Here is a 23,329-nt window from a genome sequence, read left to right on the forward strand (position 1 = left end):
ACTTTTGTGCAGTTTTTAATTTTTTATTTTCATTCATCGTGAAAAATTTATACGCGCTTTCTTATTTTATAGTATTTACATTTTTATATTATATTTGGTTGAGAGTTTTAAATAGAGTTAGTAATCATTATTAATATCATGTTATGTGTTATAATAATATAACCATCAATTGTAACATATAATAAAACAAAAATAAAAAATCTTTTAATTAAAAAATTAATTTTTTTCACAGGTCATTTGTGGTCTATAACATTATTAATTGAGCATGTTATATGAACATAATCTTGTTTTATTTGTTTTCATTATCTAATTAGCATCTTAATTATAATAATTATATATATATTTGTTATGTGATTGTTGAAGGCCATGTGTATGTAACATGTATTTTTTATTTTATTTTTTGTTAATATTAAATAAAAGAATACATGAATATGGCCAAAAAATAAGGTCTCCTTTAAAATAATTTTTTGCTTATGTTTATAGTTTTTTCATAATATACAAATGTCTTAAACTTTGTTTGTCTTTTTATGTTTTAAAAATAATTTATATTAAGATTTGAGGAATTTAAAGTGAAAATGTCCACTAATTTATTTATTTATATTCTTTAAATTTATATAAACCAAAAATATGATTTCCCAACTTTATAAACCTTCAAAGTTGTATAATTTTTTTGGAGCTATCTTTGCATGCCTTAAGATAAACAATAAAAATTTTTATATAAAAGAAAATTCTCAATTATTTCATAAAAATAATGTAGTTAATATTGTTATTTTAATCTTTATTAATTTTATCCTAGAAAAAAAAAATGGTCAAATTTAATCTTTTTAAAGTAATAATTGGAAATTTATCTTTACCTAAAAAATTGGCTTGATATGATATAGTTTGATTAATTAATTAGGAAGATGATTCCTTAACCTCAAAGAAATTATGTAGTGATTAAGGTTAATACACATTGGATCCATAATTTAACTTGAGGGGCATAATTTGAAGTATACACAAAGAATATATTCTTAATTTATAAAATTAATAATAAAGATAATCTCCATATTATTATTATTATTATTATTATATAGCCTTAAAAATACTAATTATTTTTTTTTTAACAAAAAAGCAATCTTTAAAGTTATATATGACTATAGAGAATATGCATGTCCTTTTAATCAAATTAATCACATGTGATATTCTCAAATGTTGGTGATGCTTAAATCTATATTCAAGTAATCAGATTTGATATTAATTAATAATTTAATACCTAATTATATATTTGGAGGTATAAATTTGGGGTGGTTGGAAAGATGGAGCTCTATAAGAAATATGAAGGTAAAAAAATTATTTATTTTTATTTTATTTTATTGGAAAAAGAAAAGAAAATATAAAAAAAAACAAAAATATATATCCACTGTTTTTTTCGGTTTATTTAAAAAAAAAAAAAAAAAAAGTGATATTTTTGGTACTAGGACCGAGACGGGGATGAGCATTCCAACTTGGAACTTAGGACCCGTTTGGTTGATGGTAATGGGCCAGAAAAGAATTGAATGGAATACTAATGGGCCTGATTCTTTTGTTTGGTTGGAAAATAACAATTTTGGAAAAAATTTCCATAGTTTTGCTATTCTCCCAAACTAAAATAATAATACTAATGGACCGTTTGGTTGGAGGTAATGAAAGCAATGGAATATGAATAGGAATAAGAATATGAATAGGATTAGGTTGTTTGGTTAGATTTATGGAATCAATAATTGAATACAATTCTTATTAATAATTGAATACAATTTTTATGTTTGGTTTATTTAGTAATACTAATAGGTTGTTTGGTTGGAAAATACAATTTTGGAACTTAGGGCCCGTTTGTTATTTTTTTATTATTTGAGTAAAGATGTGAAACTAGTGTATTACTAAATAAAAAAATTCATTTAGTAAATCATGTTGTATTATATTATATTGTGTTAAGTTATATTGTATTATATTAATATTACTTAATGTAATACTATGTTTGATATTATGTTGTAATAATAATTTGTGTAAAATTATACTATATTTATTATAAACTCGACTCTAATTCTGACCCTTATTCGGGTCCAAGGTACGAGGTCTGGGTAAGGGGACAAGTTGGGATCAGGGTCTACGGTCTGGGGTTTGGTGCCGGATCTGAATCCAAAGTCGGGCCAGGGTTCGTGTTAGGGTCGGTTTTGGGTCTTAGGTGCGGGCTCGAGTCTGGATCGGGTTGTGGTCCAAAGTTGGGGTCCAGGTCCAGGTCTGGGGCCGGTTCAGGTTTGGGTTCGGGGTTGGAGTTCGGGTCTGGGTCTGGGGTTTGAAATTGGAGTCGAATTTGGGTCGGGGTCCCCAACCCCAAACTTTTTATAAATATTATAATACAAGTTAATACAAGTACTTTGTTATATATTAAATAATTTAATTCAGATTTATTATCGTAATGATTAATACAATATATAATGTATTATCCAAACAAAATATTACTTGTTATTTAATATAATATAATATAATATAATATAATATAATACGATTCTTATACAACCTACCAAACAAACTCATAGTGTAATTTTTTGCTAGTTATATTTTTTATTTTTTAATGTTTATAAAATTTATTTAATTAATATGAATTTTATTATTTTTTTTATTTTCATAATATTTTGAAATAATTTTTTTTTTTTGTAAGGTTTAGTTTATTTTCTTGACAACAATTTTCCTATTTTTTACTCAAAAAATATGGTCTCACTTAAAATTATAAGTGGCTAATATTTATTATTTATTATTGTGTGTAACAAGTGTGTAATTTGAGTGTGCAGTATATTTTATTTTTTAAATAGAAAAAGTATAAAGAAATGTGATTGAGTAGCTGTAAAAGTTGGTGAGTAAAATTTCTAATTATGTTACATGTATCATTAGACATGATCTAATAGAAAGAAGAAACATTAATTTTCAATAAAATGAAAAGTTGGGAGAAATTTTTATTTGAATCATTTAGTAGCACAATTTGATAATAATAACAGCTTTTAAAGGAAAAAATATTTTATGAGAAGATTACAACTTAGGCAATGAAGATTTTTGTAATTATAGTTTAGGACTATCTAACATTAATTGTTGAATTTTTTTTTTAAAAAAAATAAATAATGTGTTCATACATTAAACTAAATTAGACATTATAATCTTTACAAAAAAGGTTTTAAGTATGGAAGAAATATCCAAACAATCATACTAGTCGGGAAAACATTTATTATGTTATATTATGGGCCAAAAAATTACATATCTTAACAGTATTAAAAATAAACAACCAACAAAAAAAAGAAGCAGTTCTTCTACAATGATTAGAGTAATTCTCAATTTTCCATCTAGACTCCAATATATTGAGAGAGTTCATAACCCACCTTAGAATCACTTTCTACAATTACAAATTTCCATCCCTTAGTCACCGCCATATCCAAAGCCAAATAGCAAGCATGATCCTTACCACAAACGGAATTAGAGAAGTCTAAATGCGTAGTAGTCACCCAAACCACTTCACCTTAATGGTCTCTAGTAACTATTGTAATACACATGTTCTCCATCCCACTATATCATCACAATTCAGTTTCAACCAATCTTAAAAAGGAGGGCGCCAACCATTCAAAGGACTCGAAGTAAGATAAGGAATAAGAAAATTTTTGTAATCTGGACAACATTAATTAATAAAGTCAATCTAATGTTTTATGTTATAGAAATAATTATTATTTTACAACAATCATATCTATATCAACTAATACCATATAAATAGTGCCAAAAATCATATAAAAATACCATATTTAGCATTATTGTAAATTAATATAGAATTTTAAATAATTATTATTATAAAAAAACTAATAACCTAGCTAATTATTAAAAGGCACTAATAATGTCTAGTAGTCTCTTATATATTAATATTGTTATTGGTGCAATTAAATATCGAATCCCATTAATTTTTATCTTTTATCAAGAGCTAAAACGAGGTCAAGTTATACAACCAGTAGCAATAACCCTTTTTTCAGCCATCGGACGTGGTAACTACATGAATACAACCCATTTTTGGGATATTTTAGAGGAACCAACAACTTTTAGAGAGTATCACTGATCAATTGTAAGGTAATATGTTTAGAATGTGCTAAATTAGGAATGTTCATTTTTTCCATGGGGATGGGCCCCATAGAGACCCGCCCCTAATGGGGCTGGGATTTCCCATCTAAATGGGAAACTAGGTGGGGACTTAGATTATTTTTTGTCCTCGAATGTTAGATAGGGCGAGGACGGAGATGACACTCCCTGCCCCGATAGGGACCTATTTAATTTATTAACTATCTTTTTATTAATATTATATATTTTATAATATGTGTTTGTATTTATTTTAGTATATTAGTGTATTTTTTATAATTTTTTTGAGTTGTATTTTTGTTTAATAATTAGTATATTCTCTCTTTTGTTGGGAGTATCACATTGATAAATTCAGTCTTCATTTCGATACACATTTGTTGGAGTCAAATTTTTTTGATTCCTAAAAATATCCCGAAGGCTATAAATGCAATATAATAATTAATGTATATTATTTTAATTTTTTATGTAATTTGATAATTTTATACATCTAAATTTTTAAATAATATTTATTTTTACATTAAGAGATTTTTTGTCGTCTCTGCTACGTAGTACGTTCTCGATAGAGAATAAACTAGGATGGAGACGGAAGAGCACTCCGCGCTAATTTTCTACCCCGAGACACTACTATGGTAATGTTTTATTTTAAGATCACGTGTTATGTCTCCTATTAAAATATAATTGGGCTAAAATGTGAATTTAGTTTAAATATTGGACGAAAGTGTCAATTTATTTATTTCTTCGAAAGGGCAAAAGTGTTATTTTACTCATTTTCAAATCATTCTTAGGCTGAAGAAGAAGAACTGAGGAAAATTCAGAATCGAAACCAGTTTAATCTCATCAATCGTACTCTGATTCAAAATCAAAAGCTTCCCCCTTTTGGTTTTTTTGGTCTCGAAACTCTAAGAACTCAAAGTCAAAGAGAAAGATTGCTCTCATGGGTAGGCCTCCCAGTAATGGAGGTCCTGCTTTCCGTTTCACCCCTATTGAGGTATTTTACTTTCTCCTTTGTTATTTATTAACTTCAAGTTCCAATTTTGTTAATGGGTTTTCATTATTTGAGCTTTTTATTGCGATTTTGAGTTTCATTTTCTTAAATATTTAATCTTGAATTTGGGGTTATTTTTTTTCTGGAAATCTGTTTGCATTGGCATTTTTACACACATTTTGTATTGCTCACTGATTTTGATTTTGTCTATTGGATTAGGGTTATTTTTTATATATATTTATTTAAGATAATTGGGACTGTATTATTTGTGGGTTTAAGGGTTCCTTAACAGTCATTATTCATTAATTTTTTTTTTTGGGGAATTAGCTTTAGTGGTTTTAGAAAGCTCTTGAAATGGATTTTCAAGGGTTTTGGCTAATCTTTTACTTTAGCTAATCTTATAGCTAAGTAAAATGTTTTAGTTTATTTTTTCAGTTTGGATAATTATTATATAAATGAAACATTTTTTTATGAAATATTCTTTTAAAGTATTCGGATATCATTAAAAAATGATTTTTGGAGAAGTCATTTGAAAATAGCTTCTCAAAATGATTTTTAAATTAAACAGTATAATTGTTTTTATCCAAACATTCGTATAAGGTTTTTTTTAATTCTAAAAGGTAAAAAAAGAACTTATAGAAGCTAAGCTAACGGGGCAAGCTAAAGGAACCGTTACAAAATGCTATTAATGTGTTTATATACTTGTATTTTGTGTATATATGTGTATACATTAACAATATGCTATAAGCATTTCTACATGCCAGTGTGTGTGAGTGTATATAAATATATATATGTATGTATTCACTTGTATTTGTTGAATTTAAGGTGGCTGAGATGGAAGCTATTCTACAAGAACACAGTAATTCAATGCCCGGACGTGATGTTCTTGTAGGTCTTGCAGATAAGTTCAGGTACAGCTTAGTTTATTTGAGACTCGAAAAAAAAAATCAGCTTTATTTATTTTAAGTCTTTTAACTTGTGCCATATGTTAAATTGGGGTATTTGGTCTTGTGCCACAGTGATTCACCAGATCGGAAAGGCAAGATTACGGTTCAAATGAAACAAGTACGGTTATTCGCTTAGTTTAGTATGGCAAATTATTTAGAACACTCTTTAATATTATGATTATTATTACAGGTTTGGAACTGGTTTCAAAATAGGCGATATGCTATAAGGGCGAAATTAAGTAGGAACCCTGGAAAGTTAAGTGTCTCGTCTATGCCTCGGGAGGATCCAATGCCAATGAGAAATATGCCTCAAAGTTTAACTGCTCCTATGCCTAATCCTTCAGGTAAAATGCACTCTCTCATTGGTTGAAGTTATCCTTATTTCTTTCTCCTAAATTGTGTGCTTTCATGTCTAGTCTTATTGTTTTATGTACCGAGATTTTAAGTCCTTACATTTGTAGTTTGAAGTGTGAATTAGTTTCGTTTTCTGTCTTGTGAGATAGTTTTACTGTCAAAAACTCTGTATTGTTAAGACTCGCCTTATTTATCAATTTGGGCACACGTCGGGTCGTTAAGTTTAAAGGATAAACACTCGCCTTATGAGACTAGAATGTTACTTATAGGTTGTCATGTATATTTTGAACTTTACTCAACATATTAAGATTTCGATAGATCTTCTTTTGGGTGTCAAGTTTCAAAAAGTATGTTATGGCGAGCAAATTTAGTCATCATCCGTTATATGTCTGTTTTTTTTTTTTTTTGTTATAGGTATATGCATTGAACTATAAATATTTCTGCGTCTTGACAATTTGTTTACCCTTTATTCTTTTTCAACCAGTTTCAGGCGCGGGAAGAGTTACTTCAGAAAATTCTGTAATGGAGTTTGAAGCTAAATCCGGGAGGGATGGTGCATGGTTGGTATCTCTTGTCATTCATGTCTACACATTCTCTTTTGTCCTTTCAGGGGATGTTAAGTTCGTAACGGTAAATGAGTGATCAGTAATGCAATTCCTCTTTTTGAGAGTTATAACGCGTATTAACTGCAAACTTAAAATGGTTGTGTTGGGTACCCAAAAGGGGTAGCTCAAATGGTCAAGCATGTGGTCTGAGGTTCGAGTCCCTCCTGAATATCTACATAGCAATTGCTATAGTTTTCTAGTTTCCAAATATTGTAGGATTAGGCGGGGATCCTAATTTAAAATAAAAATGGTTGTGTCGGGTGGGATTGCTTGACTGCTTCTTAGGAAAAAGTTGATCAATATTAGGCGACTATTGAAATTGGATAAAACAAATTCAAGTATCTCGGCGCAATTTTATTATAACAGGTCTTTTGCCATTGTTGTGTGCTATATTACCCTGCTTAGTAACTTGGGAAAATTGCCATATTACATTATTAAATTCTTGTCTTTTACACAGGTACGACGTTGCTAACTTTTTCTCCCATAGATATCTGGACAGTGGTGATCCGGTAATTTTCAAATCTATCTTCTCCGGGGATGTGTAGCTTCATGTTTTAAAGATCTGCTGGATAATTTTATAGACATATATATTTTTTTGTCTGCAGAAAATAGTTCAAAGATGGTTGTAGTTGTCATTGAGTTTGTTAGATTGTGCTCGTTTCTAATTTTCATTAGTTGTAGTGGAGAAGATTGAAATCAGATAATTCGATTAGGTAAGATGAACATACCATTTTCTTTTGACCTGGTCGAATTTTGACTGAATTTTGGATGTTTGAGATATGTGGATGCTGTTGCGAAACTTAGAATTGGAGATGAGTATAGTTTGTTAGTTTGGAACCGGTAAAGAGACGATTGATTAGATCCTAGCTGCTCTAAGTACAAGGTCTTTACTTTTTAATATGTTTTAGTAATTATATCGGTAACAAATTTTACGGGCCTTACTTATTTCTCTGTCGAATTCATTCTGGCCAAGAATTTCTTTCGTTTTATGTTGAATTTGGCACAGCTGTTACTTGCTCGACCGTTCTGAATGCTTTCTTTTGGTTGTTTAGGAAGTGTTGATTCGATTTGCTGGTTTTGGGCCTGAAGAGGATGAGTGGGTCAATGTGAAAAAGCACGTGAGGCAACGCTCTCTGCCATGTGAATCCTCGGAATGTGTTGCAGTCCTTCCTGGAGATCTCATACTCTGTTTTCAGGTGAAACTCATTTAGAGTTCTTGGAAATCATATTTTAACGAATACTCTATAAAGAAGTTAACAACCAACCCCTCTTTTCGTTTTCTTTAACACTTACGCGAAAATACATTTTACAGGAAGGTAAGGAGCAGGCTCTTTATTTTGATGCTCATGTTCTTGATGCTCAAAGACGAAGACATGATGTAAGGGGTTGTCGGTGTAGATTTCTGGTGCGCTATGATCATGATCAGTCTGAGGTATAATATTTTTGTTTTTATGTGTTTCATCTTGAGTAATTTGCGGCATAAATACCTAAGTTTAACTTCGAGTAGCATATAAATACTTAAGTTTAATTTTTTATGGTAATAAAGCCTAAGTTTAGGTACCTAAACATTAAGTGTCAAGTCAATGACCAAATGACAATCTCTGGTTGGTCCATGTCATTAAATTTTTATTTTTTATTTGAAAATTAATTTAAATGCCAATAAGAAAATGACACGTGAATAATGACTTGACATTTAACATTCAGGTACTTATGGAAGTTCCAAAAATATAATTTAGGTATTATTACCCGTAAAAAATTAAACTTGAGTATATATCTGCAATTGAGAATTAAATTTAAGTATTTACGTCGCAAATTACTCTTTTATTTTTAAGTTTTCTATTGTTTCATTCTCTAGACGTGCCGAGGGAAACAATTGACAAACTGTGATTTTAAGAGTTAGCATGGGATAAGATTTGGGTGGGTTGTTTAAGCTAATTGGGAAGTTTTTCACAAATCCTTTAAAAGGGTAAGCAAGGGAGCTTTCACCGACCTAGCTTATCGCTTTTAGTCCCCCGAACATTTGCATTCATAGTGTGACGGACTCATGATCGAGTGGCACCTATAAATTTCATGGTATTCATTAACTTGTTCTCAACTCTTTCTATTTGTTTTCTTTTTCAGGAAATTGTGCCTCTGCGAAAAGTTTGCCGTAGGCCAGAAACTGATTTTCGGTTACAACAACTTCATGCCGTGAACGAGGCAGCTTCAGCAGAGCAGCAGAAAAGTAATATGGATTCTTTTACAGTCAATGCTCTGAGAGCCAATATTCCTGCTCTCGAAACTGCACAAAAACAACAGCATCATCATCATCATCATACCACAGATGCAACATTGGTTACTCCAGTTGCGCTCTCTAATAATAATGCCTCTTTCGCCCCTCAAGCTTCTTCAGTGCTTGAACCGAAAAAGGCTGAAACTAGCAATGCTGTCGATGCAGCGAACTCAAATACCGTTCCTTCAGGTGGCAATTCGGGTGCAAGCGTCAGTTTAATCAGCAACAATACTGTAATCTCCGAAGATAACCCGACCGAGGGTAAGTAAAAAAAGAGAAAAAGAAACACAGGTTGATGACAGTTGCTAAGTTTAGAGGTTTTTTTTTTCCATTTTGTGCAAATTATGAGTAGAATAGTAGTGAGCTGGCTTAGGGGTCTCTCTACTGAAGCTGGTTTTGACAAACACATTAAATCAGCATATGAATTGAGAGTTAGTATTTTTTTTCTTCTGTAAACTAAGTTCAAAACATTAAAATATATTAAAAGGGAGAATGAAATATTTCGACAATCAGTTCAGATACTATTATGAGGTGGCGTCTTGCAATTGGTTAGCGATTTGTTTGTTTGTATGATATCCTTCCACCTTTTCCAACATTGGTTCGACAGGCTGAATCATAGCTGGAAGGAATCATACTCTTCCCACTACAATCTTCAAAAACCGAACAAAATCCAAATATAATCTTCAAAGAAGATGAACATAGGCACAAAGTTGTTATACAGTTCGAAAGGATAAAGAGTGACTAAATTACTTAATTGGCCTGATGCGAAGCTTTCGCATCAGCCAGACAACCTAAATGTTACAACAACATGAGGCACAAGTAATAAGATCGGAAGACAACGCAAAAGCTAAGAACCAACCTAAAATTCATCTCAATGACGAATTAACGATTAGAACTTATTCAAAATCATTACAATACTCCAATAAGAAATATTTCTCCAATGGGAAGTGTTTTGCAATATTATTAAAAGAGATAGAAGAGATGAGGTGTACAAGCAAAGTAAGGGTTCAAATTAATTGTAGCATTACTTGAACTCCATATTGTGGCCTATTTGTGATAATGCTAAGTGGTGAATGGACATATGTTGGGGACAAGGTGAAGCTGTATCGTTGCAGAATCATTGTCAGAACAATTTTCGCTTCGTTGATGGCAAAGTTAATCCCGACACAAGATCGAGGTCCAATTCCAAAGGGAAGAAAAGCAGCCATGTTGTCCTTAGTAGCTTTAGCAACCCCTTGAGAAAATCTCTCAGGCTTGAAAAGATGAGAATCATGTCCCCATATTTCAGGATCATGATGAAGTGATAGAATTGATATGAGTATAATTGCATTGGCTGGAAGATTGAGATGTCCCAATCTTACTTCCTTTCTAGTTTTTCTTGCTAATGAAGTTAATGAAGGATATAATCTTAGCGACTCATGGATAATCTGATTCAGCTGCATCAGAAATAAAATGATTATATAGATAGATAGAACATATCAGAATTTGTCAAATGAATGTAATATAATAATATAATAATAATGATAATCGACAATAAAATTCCTTTATGTTTTAACATTTATACACTTAGCATCTTGATTTTGTTTTTATGGTTACAATGCTCTATTCCCTTCACTTCTGTTTGCAAATTTGAAACATCAGTTAAATTCCATTATTAAATGTCAAATGGAATTATCACTGTGTACGTTTATGTATATCTGGCACTAAAACTTCAAAGTCAATGAAAAAATATTTCGTATACACAAGTATACATAGTGACAATCCCAATGGCTAAGTGAAAAAAGATCACGAAGTTAAGTGTATAAAAATTAAAACATAAAAGAATTTTACTGCAAATTACTGTAATAATTTAAAGTTTTTCTTACAATTTTAAGTTTGGGTATCCCATCTAAGTTTGGATTTTGTTTTCCAAATATAGTGAAGACCTCTTTCCTTGCTTCTTCTTGCCACTCAGTATGGATAGATAGGAGGAGAATAGTCCAAGCAAGCCAACTATTAGTGGTTTCTTGTCCAGCAAAATAGAATGTCTTGCATTCATCAACAACATCATCTATTGAAATTCTTTGGCTTATGTTGTCATCATGGTTTGCCTTTACTAGTAATCCAAGAAAATCATTCCCATAATTGTCTGCATCTTTGTTCATTACTTTGTCTTCTCTTTTCTTAATCAACTCTACAATTGATTGGTGAATTGTTTTCTCAAGCTTCTCTGCTTCTCTCTCATCTTTGGTCTTAAAAATTTTACTACATAAAAAAAAACAAACCATGGTATGTTTATTATGTCCTGTTTGGCTAAACTTCTAATTTTGACTTTTTAACTTCTCAGGAATTTCTTTCAGAAAACTACTAAAATTGACTTTTGTTTAGAGTTAAAATCTAATTCCCTAGTTACCCAAGTAGTAGCAAAAATATTTTTGAAACTTCAAAAACTTAAACAATTTTTAAAAGTCTAACCAACCAAGGCCTAGCTAGTATAAATATGTAAATTCATTTTATAAATGGAGGCATCAATGAAAATGAATTACAATTAGGAGTATTTCTATTAAGAGATTAACACGGTCTCAAAGAGTGCATTTGAAATTTGATACTGACTCACTAATGATACAAAGTATCGGGTCGCACTCTTCGAGACAGTATCAATCTCCCAGTTGAACAAAAATTTTATTTTCTCAATCCATATCTATTAACCTCTATTCAATTACATATTATAGATTCTATACACCAATTACAAATACTAATAATTTGCTAATTAGTCCTTACACTATTTTCGTAGTGTAACAACTACTACACAAAGTAACTAAGACCCTATTTGGGTGAGCTTCTGCTTCTTATTTTAGCTTGGTAAAACTTTTTAGAATTAAAAATTGAAACTTGTTAGTTACCTAACCAACAACAAAAGTGTTTTAGAGCTTTAAAAGCCCGAAAATAGCATTTAAAAACCTAGCCAACCAGGACCTAAGACTTGTCTCGAAACTAAAAGAAATTTACCTGATCCCCGGAAGTCTTACTGTTAACATGTTTCTGGATGCTAACAAGGACAACTTAGCCAACATTTCAAAAATGGCACTGCCTTCCTTATAACTGCTCCCAAATGCTGTCCTAGAAATAACCTCTGCAGTCAACAATCTAAATTCTTCATACACTTCAATCTCTTTGCCTTCATCACAATTCCATTTCTCTAACATTGTCTCAACACTAGCAATCATTGCTGGAGTCATACCCTATTAAGAAAAAGTTTTATTTTTAAAATTACACTTAAAGATGATCAATAAAAGTAAAGGGTAATTAGGATTTTTATTCCTTAAATTTTTCAGGCCGTTAAAAATTCTCTTCGAATTATTAAGATTATTGGATTTAAGAGCTCACGTCCAATTTCACTTACAGGCACCTGAATCACATGAGTAAAATTAAACGGAATTGGACAGAAGTCCTTAATTCTAACAATCTCAATAATTCAGAAAAAAATTTTACAATCTAAAAATTAGAAAGGTACGATTTGGCACCTGTCAAAATTCAGAAACAAAAATCTTAATAAGCTAAAAGTAAAATAACACTATGTTAGTTTCCTTTTAGTTTCACATGATCATATGTACACATTAGCAAATAAAATAGGCATACCAAGAGCTTACTTTCAAGCTCTCACCATGGAAAGCAAAATTAGCAAGTTTTCTCATTTTTGTCCATTTTTCACCTTGAGACATGGCAAGGCCATCTCCTAGAATTTTCTTCACATATAGGCTCCAATTTTGTTTGATATAAGCTCCCTCTTTGTTGATCAATATCTCTTTCACCAATTCAGGCTCCAAAATCACCAATAGTGCTCGAGTGCCATACCATTGAAGATAAACTTTTCCTATTTGATTCAACATACCAAAAGTTTACAACAACTCCAAGAAATTTAAATCCCATAATAGAGTTTTGATAATTAAATAAATATTTTATGTATAATTAAATATATATATATAAAAAACTAATTTGAAAGGAAAAAATAATCATTTTATGGTTTTTAAAGCAATAGTTTGCAAAAATATGACCCTTTTTTTTCTTATAACTTCTTTAAAAGGTGTTAAAAAATATGAAAAAAAAGTAGAAGATAACTGGTTATCTAACCATTAATTGGACAATTACCCCTACCTGTATTCCCATATTTCTTTTTCACTTGTTCTTGATTTTTTTTTTTTTTTGAAAAAAAAAAAGATTTTATTTTTGTACTCATCATAAAAAAACTTAAAAAATTTACAAATTTTTTATAAAAACATAAAATAAAGTAGTCTAACCATATAAGTTGGCCCAATAATGAATATTAGGCTGAAGTTTAGGAAAGATAAAATTTGACAACTCCGATATAGGTTTGGCCTTGGCCGCCTTCATCATAGTTAATATTTCTTTGGTGTTGCCCTGGATGAACTTGTAAGGAGGACCATTGACTCCTTGCAAAGACAAAAATTTCTGAAATCGAGTTGGAACCCACCATAGATTGTGGAAGATCTTGATCAAAGCCAAAAGAAGAAATACAAACACAAAGATCAAAACTATGGTTGTAAAATCTCCCACTCCTTTCATGTTCATCTTATTTTCTTCTAAGTAATGGTTTCAAGGTTTGAGGTTTTTAATAAAGAATTTGAGGCTATTAGCATTAGAATTCAATAATATAGGACATGACATTATTGCCATATTATACTATATCTTATTACTATATACTATTATATTGTTACAAAACAAAGATTGTTGTTGATGATGATGTGAAGGGTGTTATTTTATTATTCTTATTTTGGGGAAAGAGATTGGAACTTTGACTTCATGGAAAAATGTAGTGCTAATGAACTATTATAATACATTAAAATATATAAATAAAAAGATTTAACACTTATATGATTTTACCTACTGAATTATTATTATTTTTTTAAGAAAATTGATAAAAATTATTTATTGAATAATATAGTAAAACTTCCCATTAATTAATAAATATTTGAGCAAGATTATATTCCACATCCCATAAAATATTATATGACATTTTATTTTGTAGTGGTGCACCCAAGATTTAAGGTGAGACTTGAGAGGACTTTTTTTTTTTGTTTTTGGTAAGACATGAGGGCAAAAGTAATTTTTTCTTAGTTTGAACTCTTATACTAAATGCTATCTAGCTTAACTATTATACTAAAACTAATATTATACTTATAAATATCATCTTTTATTATAAATACATATTGTAATTAATTAAAATATATTTTTTCTCTTTTTTTAGGAGGGCAACTGCCCCACATTACTTCTATGTGGGTCCATCCATGCTATTTTGTTAAATGACAATTTAGACACGGTATATTTCAAAATAGTATAAAATAATATTTGAGCTCAATTATTGTCAAAATAAAATATAATAATAACCTAATATGACTAAGCAAAAAAAAAAAAAACTAATCTAAAAGTGTTATGAACAAGTTGAATACATTGTTCACATCTATTGGTGATGAATAGCTTCAGGTTTGTCATATAAGAAAAAAAAAAACAAAAACTGCATTGAAGGTATTATTTTGTATTATTTTAGAAATAAAAGGCAATTATTATTTAACAAAATAGAGAATTTAGTCAATAATTTTTACAAAACACAGGATCCAACATAATATTCGTAAAAAATAAAGATAAATACCATTTTAGACCTTGTGTTTTGCAAAATGATCGATCAGATTCCCTATTTTATTGAATGATAAATTAGACCCTATATTTTTCAAAATAGTTACCTGAGATCAATTTTTATCATTTTTTTTAATATAACCAACCTCAAACTAGTTTCTAACATGAATACATGCAAAAAAAAATGTATCTTGGTTGGTCATAACTGATAACATTTCTAAATCAGGTTATAATTAAATTTTATTTTAACAAAAAATTATCTTAGCTACCATTTTGTAATATTTCGAAATACAAAGTTAGAATTATCGTTTAAGAAAACATAAAATCCAACTGATAATTTTTGCAAAATACAATATTCAAAATATTTATCTAAGAGTGTGTTTGGAAGTAACTCTGTAATTACTAGATAGTGTAATTACTACCACAGTCTAATAATTACAGTATATTTTAAAATACAATAATTAGTAATTACGCAGAAAAATAATATTTTTTAGTAGTTAATATTCAAAATTGAAAGTTTTTAGTAATTACATAGTGTAGTTACACTCAATTTTAACGGGAGCCATGAGAATTGAAGAGAGTGTAATTAGAACTCTTGAATTACCTTCAATTACACATTTACAGTCTAATTACATGATCAGACAAACATATCAAATTTTATAATTACTTTCAATTACACATAAATTCAATTAGGCTGTAACTTTCCAAACACGCTAACAATAATAACATTAATTTTCCAACCAAATTTGCAAGATTGTCAGCATGGCCGAAGATAGCTAGCTAGCGTTGGGCCGAACGAGACACGAAGAAAGAGACAGAAACGAGGAGAGATGGGGATTGAGATTTTCTAAGTTGGGGTTTTCGTAATCGCGGAGCTTATATGTTGTTTCCTTGTAGGTTTGGACCACTGTGTGTGGGAGATGCGGCGGGGTGACAGTCAGGGTAGGTGATTGGGTGGGTGAGGAAGCGAGAGAAGAAACGAAAAAAAAAAAATAATGTTTTTAAATTTTTAATAATGATTTTTCATTTATAAATTATTTTTAATTAAATTATAGTTGGAACTAATAATATTTCAACACGTGGCATTTTTAAAAGGTTAATTAGTAATTTTCTTCCCGAATTTTGACATGTAATAAATCATTCCCCCTGAACTTTTTTGGCCGTTAAAAATCTCCCCTGAACTATTAAGATTGTTAGATTTGAGGACTTTTGTCTAATTTTAGTAAAAATATTCTAACATGGATGAAAGTTCAGGGGGCATGATTTAGTACATATCAAAGTTTGAGGGGCATGATTTGGTAGATCTCAAAGTCTGGGGAGCATAGTTTGGTACATAAACAATAACTGAAATAATAAAATTAAATGAAATTAGACAAAAGTCCTTAAATCTAACAATCTTAATAGTTCAGGGGAAATTTTTAACGGCCAAAAAAGTTCAGGGGGCATGATTTGGTATATGTCAAAGTTCGGGGGGAAAAATTGCTAATTACCCTTTTAAAGTAAATAAATGGATCACTTAAGTCATGGACTATTATTGCCAATTTTTATAATTAAAGACTTATCTGCATTAAACATAAAATTTTAGGGGTTTTACCCACATACTGAAATTTTCAACTTTTTAACTTTTTTTACTGTGGGTTAGATTTTTTTTTCTTCAAAAATACTGTGTAAGTTTTATACTGTGTATTATGTTAAGTTTTCATTGTTGTTTTACGATTGTTTTTTAGTTGTTCCACTGTTATTTTAATTTAACTGTTTTGTTATTTTACGATTGTTTATAAAAATATAGTATTTTTGTAAAAAAAAATCGTGTGCCAATAAAATTATAAACTTTTATTTAAAATCCAATATTTTTTGTAAAAATCTTAAATTTTTGGAGACTTAGAGCATCTCCAATGCAAGTACAAATAAGTGGTGAATAGCTAAAATATAGCTCATTTAACAAAAAGTGTGCTCCAATGGTGTGCCAAAAAGTGATGTAAATTTGACAAATAGCAAATTTTGTGCCAAATTTGGCACAATATTTGCTATGATGTAAAATTTACACCACAATAAATGAACTACTTTTTCATTTATATTTATGTCATTTTCATTATTTTATTAGTATATTTAACTATCACATTAAATTATGAAATATTTATATTATTTTTTTTATTATCTTATATATTAAAATAATAATAAAATTGATTATAAAATTATTAGATTTTATTTTTTTTAATAAATCATTAATTATATATTAAATTTTACATCAAAATTTTACAATTAGAACACAAAGTTAAAATTTAATGTAAATTTATAATAAAACTATTTTTTATACTAAATATAGCACAATTTTTACATCTCGTTGCAATTTTTCATTAATTTTCCCACCAAATTTGCAATATTGGGCCCACAAAATCCATTAATATATGAAAATAAATATAATTAAATGGAAAAGAAAACGCAGCACTTATTAACTTACTTGGCTCCATTTCTCTCTCTTTTGAGGACCCAAACACAGACACGTTTTAACACACAAACACAAATGCGGTTCTTCACTTCTCGGGTCATACCCGACCCGACCCGAAACCCATCCACCGCTCACCACCACCGCAGATCCATCGTCACCGCATGCAGAGCCGTTCTTCTCCCCCGCTTCGGCGGCCCCGATGTCCTCCAGCTCCGTCCCAATGTAGAAGTTCCTGATCTCAACCCAAACCAGGTTCTTGTTCGTGCTCGTGCAGTTTCCATTAACCCGCTCGATACCCGAGTCAGTTCTCTTTCTCTTTCTATTGTTTCTGTTTGGTTCTTGGGAAAATTGTTGATAAAAACTTAGTCTTTTCAGTCACTTGTTAGTAGGAGTAGCTCTACTTCGTTTACGGGGTTTGGTAGAATATTTGTTGGGACTGAGAAAGTAAGGTTTTTTTTTTTTTTATAATTGTTTTAATATTTCATTTGAATTGTTCCAATCTTGGATTTTTAGTTTGTGTAATTAAAAGAAATGGGTTGAAATGAAAATTCTTGAACCTCATTTCTCTGGAGTTGAACATTGCCTAATCTTTATTTAGGAAGTTTTGATGCTTCACTTATCAATTTTGTATGTTGGTAATTTAGTTGTTCATGGAGGTTGATTCAATTATGAATTAAGTTATTGATAATTAGTAATTCTCCTTCCGAACTTAGACATGTACCAAATTGTGCCTCCTGAACTTTTTAAGCTATTATAATTTTTTTCAAACTATTGAGATTGTTGAATTTAAGAACTTTAGGCAATTCCGTTTTACTAACGAACTATTGATATGGACAATTGCCACATTACACGTCTGTTAGTAAAATTAAACGAAATTGGGTGAAAGTTCTTGAATCCAATAATTTCAATAATTTGGGGATTTCTAACAGCCTAAGAAGTTCAGGAGGCACGATTTACACAATGTTGTTGAGATGAGGGATTGCTTTAGTAAACAGCAATTGTGATTTTATAACATAATGCTTTCACATTGTGTTATAGATTTTTCTTGCTGTGCTTGATTATTAACTTTATTTCAATTTTCAACTAATCAAGAATGGAAATTTGTAAATGTTTATCTTTTGCAGATGAGATCAGGCTATGGTCGTTCATTATTTGGACCTCTTTTACCTCTCATACTGGGTCGGGATATTAGTGGCGAAGTTGCAGCTGTTGGAGCTTCGGTCAAGACACTGAATGTAGGACAAGAAGTTTTTGGTGCTTTGCATCCAACTGCTGTGAGGGGTACTTACACTGACTATGCAATCCTTTCCGAAGACGAACTTACTCCCAAACCAGTTTCTGTTACACATGTGGTAAATATTATAAGCTTGTCTATCATAGTATGAATTGGATAGTTTTTTTATGTTTCATTTCAGCTAATATAGTTAGAAATTTCTCTTATGAGGCCTCATTGAACTTTTGTGATCTGTTAACTTATTAAAAGTACTTTTGATGGGATAATTCTATGCAATGATCATCCGAATTTTTATCAAGTTTTGAAGTGCTGACGTCTAGTTAAGAGCTTGAATAGTACTTACTCCTTGTAAAGTAAGCTCGACATAGGAGTCTCGACACTTTTTAGTTGCTTTGGAGATAAGTAGTGCCGAAACTACTTGATATGGTTCTCGGCCGAAGTAGATGGATACTTAACGATATATATACTGTATGATTTAGATGTAAGGGAATATTAAAAAGGTGTTTGAGGCTAATGAAGCTGAAGAAAAATTTCTGGAATGTAGAGGCTGCAAGAAGCTCTGTCGTAGCTTATAAAACCATTTGGCTACTTTGTAGGATTTCGTTTCTTATTCAACGTGATGGGTAGTTTACATAAGTTTATTTCAAATTCACTTTCTTTTTACTTTCATCTAAGTGGGGAGCTCCTTCCTCATTTCTTTGCTTGTTCATATACATATATGTGAGTGTGTATGTGTGTGTGTTACCTTTATAAGAATCTGAGTGGAGAAATTTATCATTTATGTTTTTTATGCTTATAGGAAGCAAGTGCCATACCTTTTGCTGCATTGACTGCATGGCGTGCTCTAAAAAGTACTGCTAGGATAACTGAGGGGTATGTTCTAATGTTCTCATTGGTTGTCATCTTGTATACATTTCTTGATTTCAAACTTCGTTTTGTATTCTCTTTGATACCCTTATGCATGTTTTAGGGAACTATGAAATGACCGTAATGAAAACTATTCTAGATACATCGTGTGCAATTGTATTACCGACTTGAGGTTTTCTTTACCCCTCTTGTAATGAAATGGAATACCTATGTGATAGAATTGTTTATACTAAGCTGATAAGAGGGGGAAAGTAAGATTATATGTTATTGAATAACCTCATTTATATGTTCTCTTACTATTTGGTTATTAAATTTGACTCCACAGGCAAAGGATATTGGTTGTGGGTGGTGGAGGAGCAGTAGGATTTGCTGCAATTCAGCTTGCAGTAGCTTCGGGGTGCAATGTGGCAACTACGTGTGGAAGTCAAAGTGTAGACCGAGCAATGGCAGCTGGTGCTGAGCAAGCTGTTGACTATACAGCTGAGGTGTGATGTTGGATTCAAATATTGCTAAAATTGATTTCTTATTAGTTTCTATAGCTAACGGTATTTAGTTAACACTTAACAGGACCCTGAATCAGTAATAAAGGGAAAATTTGACGCTGTCTTGGACACCATTGGCGTTCCAGAGACGGAAAGAATTGGGGTAAATTTTTTGAAGAGAGGTGGATACTACATGACACTTCAGGTACGGTTTCATATGTTTGTTTTCTTATCTTTTGCATGGAAGAAATTTAGGTGAAAGTTTTCTAACTTCGCCGTTCTTTATGTCAATTCTCTTGTGTAGGGTGAGGCTGCATCACTTACTGATAGCTATGGACTTGTTATTGGGCTTCCACTTGCATCATCAACTCTACTGAAGAAACAATTGCGATATCAATACACTCATGGAATAGGTAAACCGATCTTCTCCTCCCCCCGTTTAAACATGTTTTATTATGCAGTATGTGCTAGAGGAAGGGAACTAAGATAATGACAGAAACAAAAACTCAAAGAAGTCAAAGGGAAGTAATTATTAAGGTCTAAATTGGCTTTATAGTCAAAGGAATAATACACCGAAAGAGATAGTATAGGTCCCTAACCCCCACAATTCTTCTCGCTAATTTTCCATACCTTCCACTATGCTAACCAACTTTCCTATCATTGCTTCATAATTGGGAGAGAAAACTGAGTTTAAAATAATGGCGCTGAACCGTAGAATTTAGATGTTAATGATCTTTTTCTAGCTAAAAGATTTATGGTGTTTGTTGTCCTTAAGACATATTCTTGAGGATAATTTATGAAATTGGATAAAAAAATCTGAATGTTAGATTGTTTTATGTTAATTTCTGAAAGATAATTTGCATCATTTATATCAAAGTTTTTTTATGATGATCCCGTTTTCATGGGGTACAAAGCTTTGTAACAAACCTGAAAAGATTAAGGACTGAACAATGCTATTGTTTTGTGTATGAAATTATTGAAGTTACAGATATAGATAACAAAATTATAACAACAGAAATCCGGGTTTGCAAGATATATATTCTCCGTTATCTTTTCAGTTGTATCTTTTGAGTAGTTTTATCGTCTTTCAAAATGCTTCGGTTTCTTTCTCCTTCTGTAGTCGAGACTAGCTCTAAGTTTTCGGGTGCATGTTTATTATGTAACTGATGGCTGAGTACGTCTTGTTTTGAATTCGATTATGTAGAATACTCGTGGACTTTTATGAGAGCGGATGCAGAAGGGTTAAACGAGATTCGAAGGCTTACTGAAGCCGGGAAGCTGAAAATACCAGTGGAGAAAACATTTCCTATCACACAAGTGATAGAAGCTCATGAGGCTAAAGATAAAAAACATATACCGGGTAAAGTTGTGCTCGAATTCGACTAAAGCTTAGATTTTTACACTTTCAAGTTGTGTTGTGTTGAAAACTTTGTGAAACTTTTAGTATTGAAGGTTTGGATATGAATGAAAATTGAAATGAAATCTTAGGCTTGTTCTGTACAGTGTGTCTTTCTTCAATAGCATTTTTGTAATAATGAGAGCTTTGTTTCATGGGGGAAATTTTGCAATTTTCTTACACTTTGACAATATGTAAATTTCTATAGTTGAGCATAGACTATAAGGCATCACTTTTGCCACTATGGACTTTTTATTTTGATACTTAGATAAATTATAGTTTATAGTTCTTTTTACATCATCTCTAGTAATCGAGAAATTTTGCATAATTTTTAGGGTTTATGAACTTCAAACACAGTTGTTTGCATTTTAATTAAAAATTTATTGATATATAGTTTAGGAAATTTTTGTAGTACACCCCTTAAAAGGGTGCTTTGGTAGACCCATGCTTGTTTCGGAATTTAGAACTTTTTTTTAGTATAATTATTTTACATAATTGTCTACATTGTAGCTATTTAGGACTATCTGTAAATTTTTAAACTTTTTTGAATAATTTTTAGTGTTGAAAATAAGGTTCAAACAATTATTTACCACATGTATAAGAAATATTGGTGTTACGTGCAACAAAATTTTTAAACTTTATTTTCAACATGGTAATTGTTTAAATTTTTTTGAAATTTTATAAGTAGTCTTAATTAAGTATAATGTACATGACCATAAAAAAAATAGATTAAAATTTTCTTTTTGATGTTAAAATAAATTGGGGTCTACCGAAATACTTATAAAAGTGTACTATAGACTCATCTTATAATTTAATCAACTTATCTACAATTGGCAAATATGTTAAAAATAAATTATAATGAGGGAAGAATATAACAACAAGAAAGTTTAACCAATGTTTATTTATTATAAATAATGTAATTTATTTGTTAATAGACTATAGTTTTTTATTCTTAATAATATATTATGATAGTTTAAACCAATTGTATGACCTCTAATCTTATATAAGAAAAAGATGTATAAATATTTTCAAATATATATAACATGTTTTGTCAAAATTAGACATGAAAATGAAAATTTTGTACCTTCATTTTTTCTAATAAAAGTTTGTCATATTTTTTTAGCCTATTATTTTTATCATACTCCACTAAATTTATGTGATTATTAATAACTTTTTTCTTTCTTATGATAGAAGATAAAGATTTTTGTGAATATCCTATTTATTTTAGTTCTAATAATAGCTTCTTTTTCTTTTTCTTTTTTCCCCACTAGTATAGTAGTCCATGACTCAGTGAATAGTCCTAGCCTTAACTCTTCTCTGATTTTTGTTTATTACTATTATTATTTGGTTTGGATGTAGTAAGTTATGTACACACATGATTGAATTGAATTTGATTGGTTCATTGAAATTTGAAAAATTGAAAATTGAATGGGAAAGTTGGACATGAAAGGGACTTAAGGGAGTATGGTGGCTTCTATGGACCTCTTCTTCTTCTTCTTCAAGACTTTACCAAATTGACTTCTAATTATAACAGTCTCAAACTATTAATTTTGACCCATTTGACAGTTTTATGACTTAATTTTTCTTTTCTGTTTTGGATTCATATTAGTTGGTGTCTTTATTAATGTAACTCAAAACTATTTTTTTTTGTTACATGCGTACTCTATTTTTATAGGTGATTCTACAATGCACACCTTTAAAAGTAATGCACCAATATATTTTTTTACCAATTTCGGTATTCATAAGAATTTTTTTAATTTTTTTTTTTCATATTCGTGTACGTTATTGTTACTTAAGATATTTTATAAAATTTTGAGAAATTCGAAATAATTTATAATATAAAAAATAATATTCAAACAATCTATTTTACATGTTATAAAATAAAATAGTCACACTTGTTGTTTAAACTATGTTTTTGGGGTGTTAAATTTTTTGAATTTTTTAAAATTTTGCAGGATATTTTTAATAAATATAACACACATGAC

At 30.2% G+C, this 23,329-nt stretch overlaps 3 protein-coding genes across 3 annotated transcripts; 2 read left to right on the forward strand and 1 right to left on the reverse strand.

Moving 5' to 3' along the window:
- The first annotated feature begins 4,868 nt into the window (after positions 1–4,868).
- LOC115697287 (protein SAWADEE HOMEODOMAIN HOMOLOG 2) lies at positions 4,869–9,809 on the forward strand. Its single transcript, XM_030624226.2, has 9 exons — positions 4,869–5,110; positions 5,933–6,018; positions 6,127–6,172; positions 6,245–6,398; positions 6,893–6,968; positions 7,471–7,522; positions 8,066–8,209; positions 8,326–8,445; positions 9,135–9,809. The coding sequence occupies exons 1-9, from the start codon at positions 5,057–5,059 to the stop codon at positions 9,552–9,554; spliced, it is 1,152 nt and encodes a 383-aa protein (XP_030480086.2). The 5' UTR covers positions 4,869–5,056; the 3' UTR covers positions 9,555–9,809.
- Positions 9,810–9,945: 136 nt separating this feature from the next.
- Positions 9,946–14,016, reverse strand: LOC115697286 (cytochrome P450 CYP749A22). Its single transcript, XM_030624225.2, has 5 exons — positions 13,563–14,016; positions 12,915–13,138; positions 12,274–12,506; positions 11,151–11,529; positions 9,946–10,721 (listed from the first exon to the last, which is right to left on the reverse strand). The coding sequence occupies exons 1-5, from the start codon at positions 13,852–13,854 to the stop codon at positions 10,293–10,295; spliced, it is 1,557 nt and encodes a 518-aa protein (XP_030480085.2). The 5' UTR covers positions 13,855–14,016; the 3' UTR covers positions 9,946–10,292.
- A 3,329-nt stretch (positions 14,017–17,345) lies between these two features.
- Positions 17,346–21,585, forward strand: LOC115697288 (uncharacterized). Its single transcript, XM_030624227.2, has 7 exons — positions 17,346–17,665; positions 18,490–18,717; positions 19,399–19,472; positions 19,792–19,951; positions 20,034–20,153; positions 20,253–20,361; positions 21,153–21,585. The coding sequence occupies exons 1-7, from the start codon at positions 17,441–17,443 to the stop codon at positions 21,332–21,334; spliced, it is 1,098 nt and encodes a 365-aa protein (XP_030480087.1). The 5' UTR covers positions 17,346–17,440; the 3' UTR covers positions 21,335–21,585.
- Positions 21,586–23,329: the final 1,744 nt, after the last annotated feature.

Source organism: Cannabis sativa, chromosome 7 (genome assembly GCF_029168945.1).
Source record: "Cannabis sativa cultivar Pink pepper isolate KNU-18-1 chromosome 7, ASM2916894v1, whole genome shotgun sequence".
Classification (NCBI taxonomy): Eukaryota; Viridiplantae; Streptophyta; class Magnoliopsida; order Rosales; family Cannabaceae; genus Cannabis; species Cannabis sativa.

What these genes read in the sequence shown, in the direction of transcription:
- LOC115697287 (XM_030624226.2), top strand. Translation starts at nt 5,057, where the DNA reads ATGGGTAGGCCTCCCAGTAATGGAGGTCCTGCTTTCCGTTTCACCCCT. An exon ending in TCCGTTTCACCCCTATTGAG is followed by an intron (nt 5,111 to 5,932) that starts GTATTTTACTTT and finishes GTTGAATTTAAG; the next exon opens with GTGGCTGAGATGGAAGCTAT. An exon ending in GGTCTTGCAGATAAGTTCAG is followed by an intron (nt 6,019 to 6,126) that starts GTACAGCTTAGT and finishes CTTGTGCCACAG; the next exon opens with TGATTCACCAGATCGGAAAG.
- LOC115697286 (XM_030624225.2), bottom strand. Translation starts at nt 13,854, where the DNA reads ATGAACATGAAAGGAGTGGGAGATTTTACAACCATAGTTTTGATCTTT. An exon ending in TTATTGGGCCAACTTATATG is followed by an intron (nt 13,139 to 13,562) that starts GTTAGACTACTT and finishes TGAATCAAATAG; the next exon opens with GAAAAGTTTATCTTCAATGG. An exon ending in GGATACCCAAACTTAAAATT is followed by an intron (nt 10,722 to 11,150) that starts GTAAGAAAAACT and finishes TTTCTGATGCAG; the next exon opens with CTGAATCAGATTATCCATGA.
- LOC115697288 (XM_030624227.2), top strand. Translation starts at nt 17,441, where the DNA reads ATGCGGTTCTTCACTTCTCGGGTCATACCCGACCCGACCCGAAACCCA. An exon ending in TTAACCCGCTCGATACCCGA is followed by an intron (nt 17,666 to 18,489) that starts GTCAGTTCTCTT and finishes TATCTTTTGCAG; the next exon opens with ATGAGATCAGGCTATGGTCG. An exon ending in ACTGCTAGGATAACTGAGGG is followed by an intron (nt 19,473 to 19,791) that starts GTATGTTCTAAT and finishes TTGACTCCACAG; the next exon opens with GCAAAGGATATTGGTTGTGG.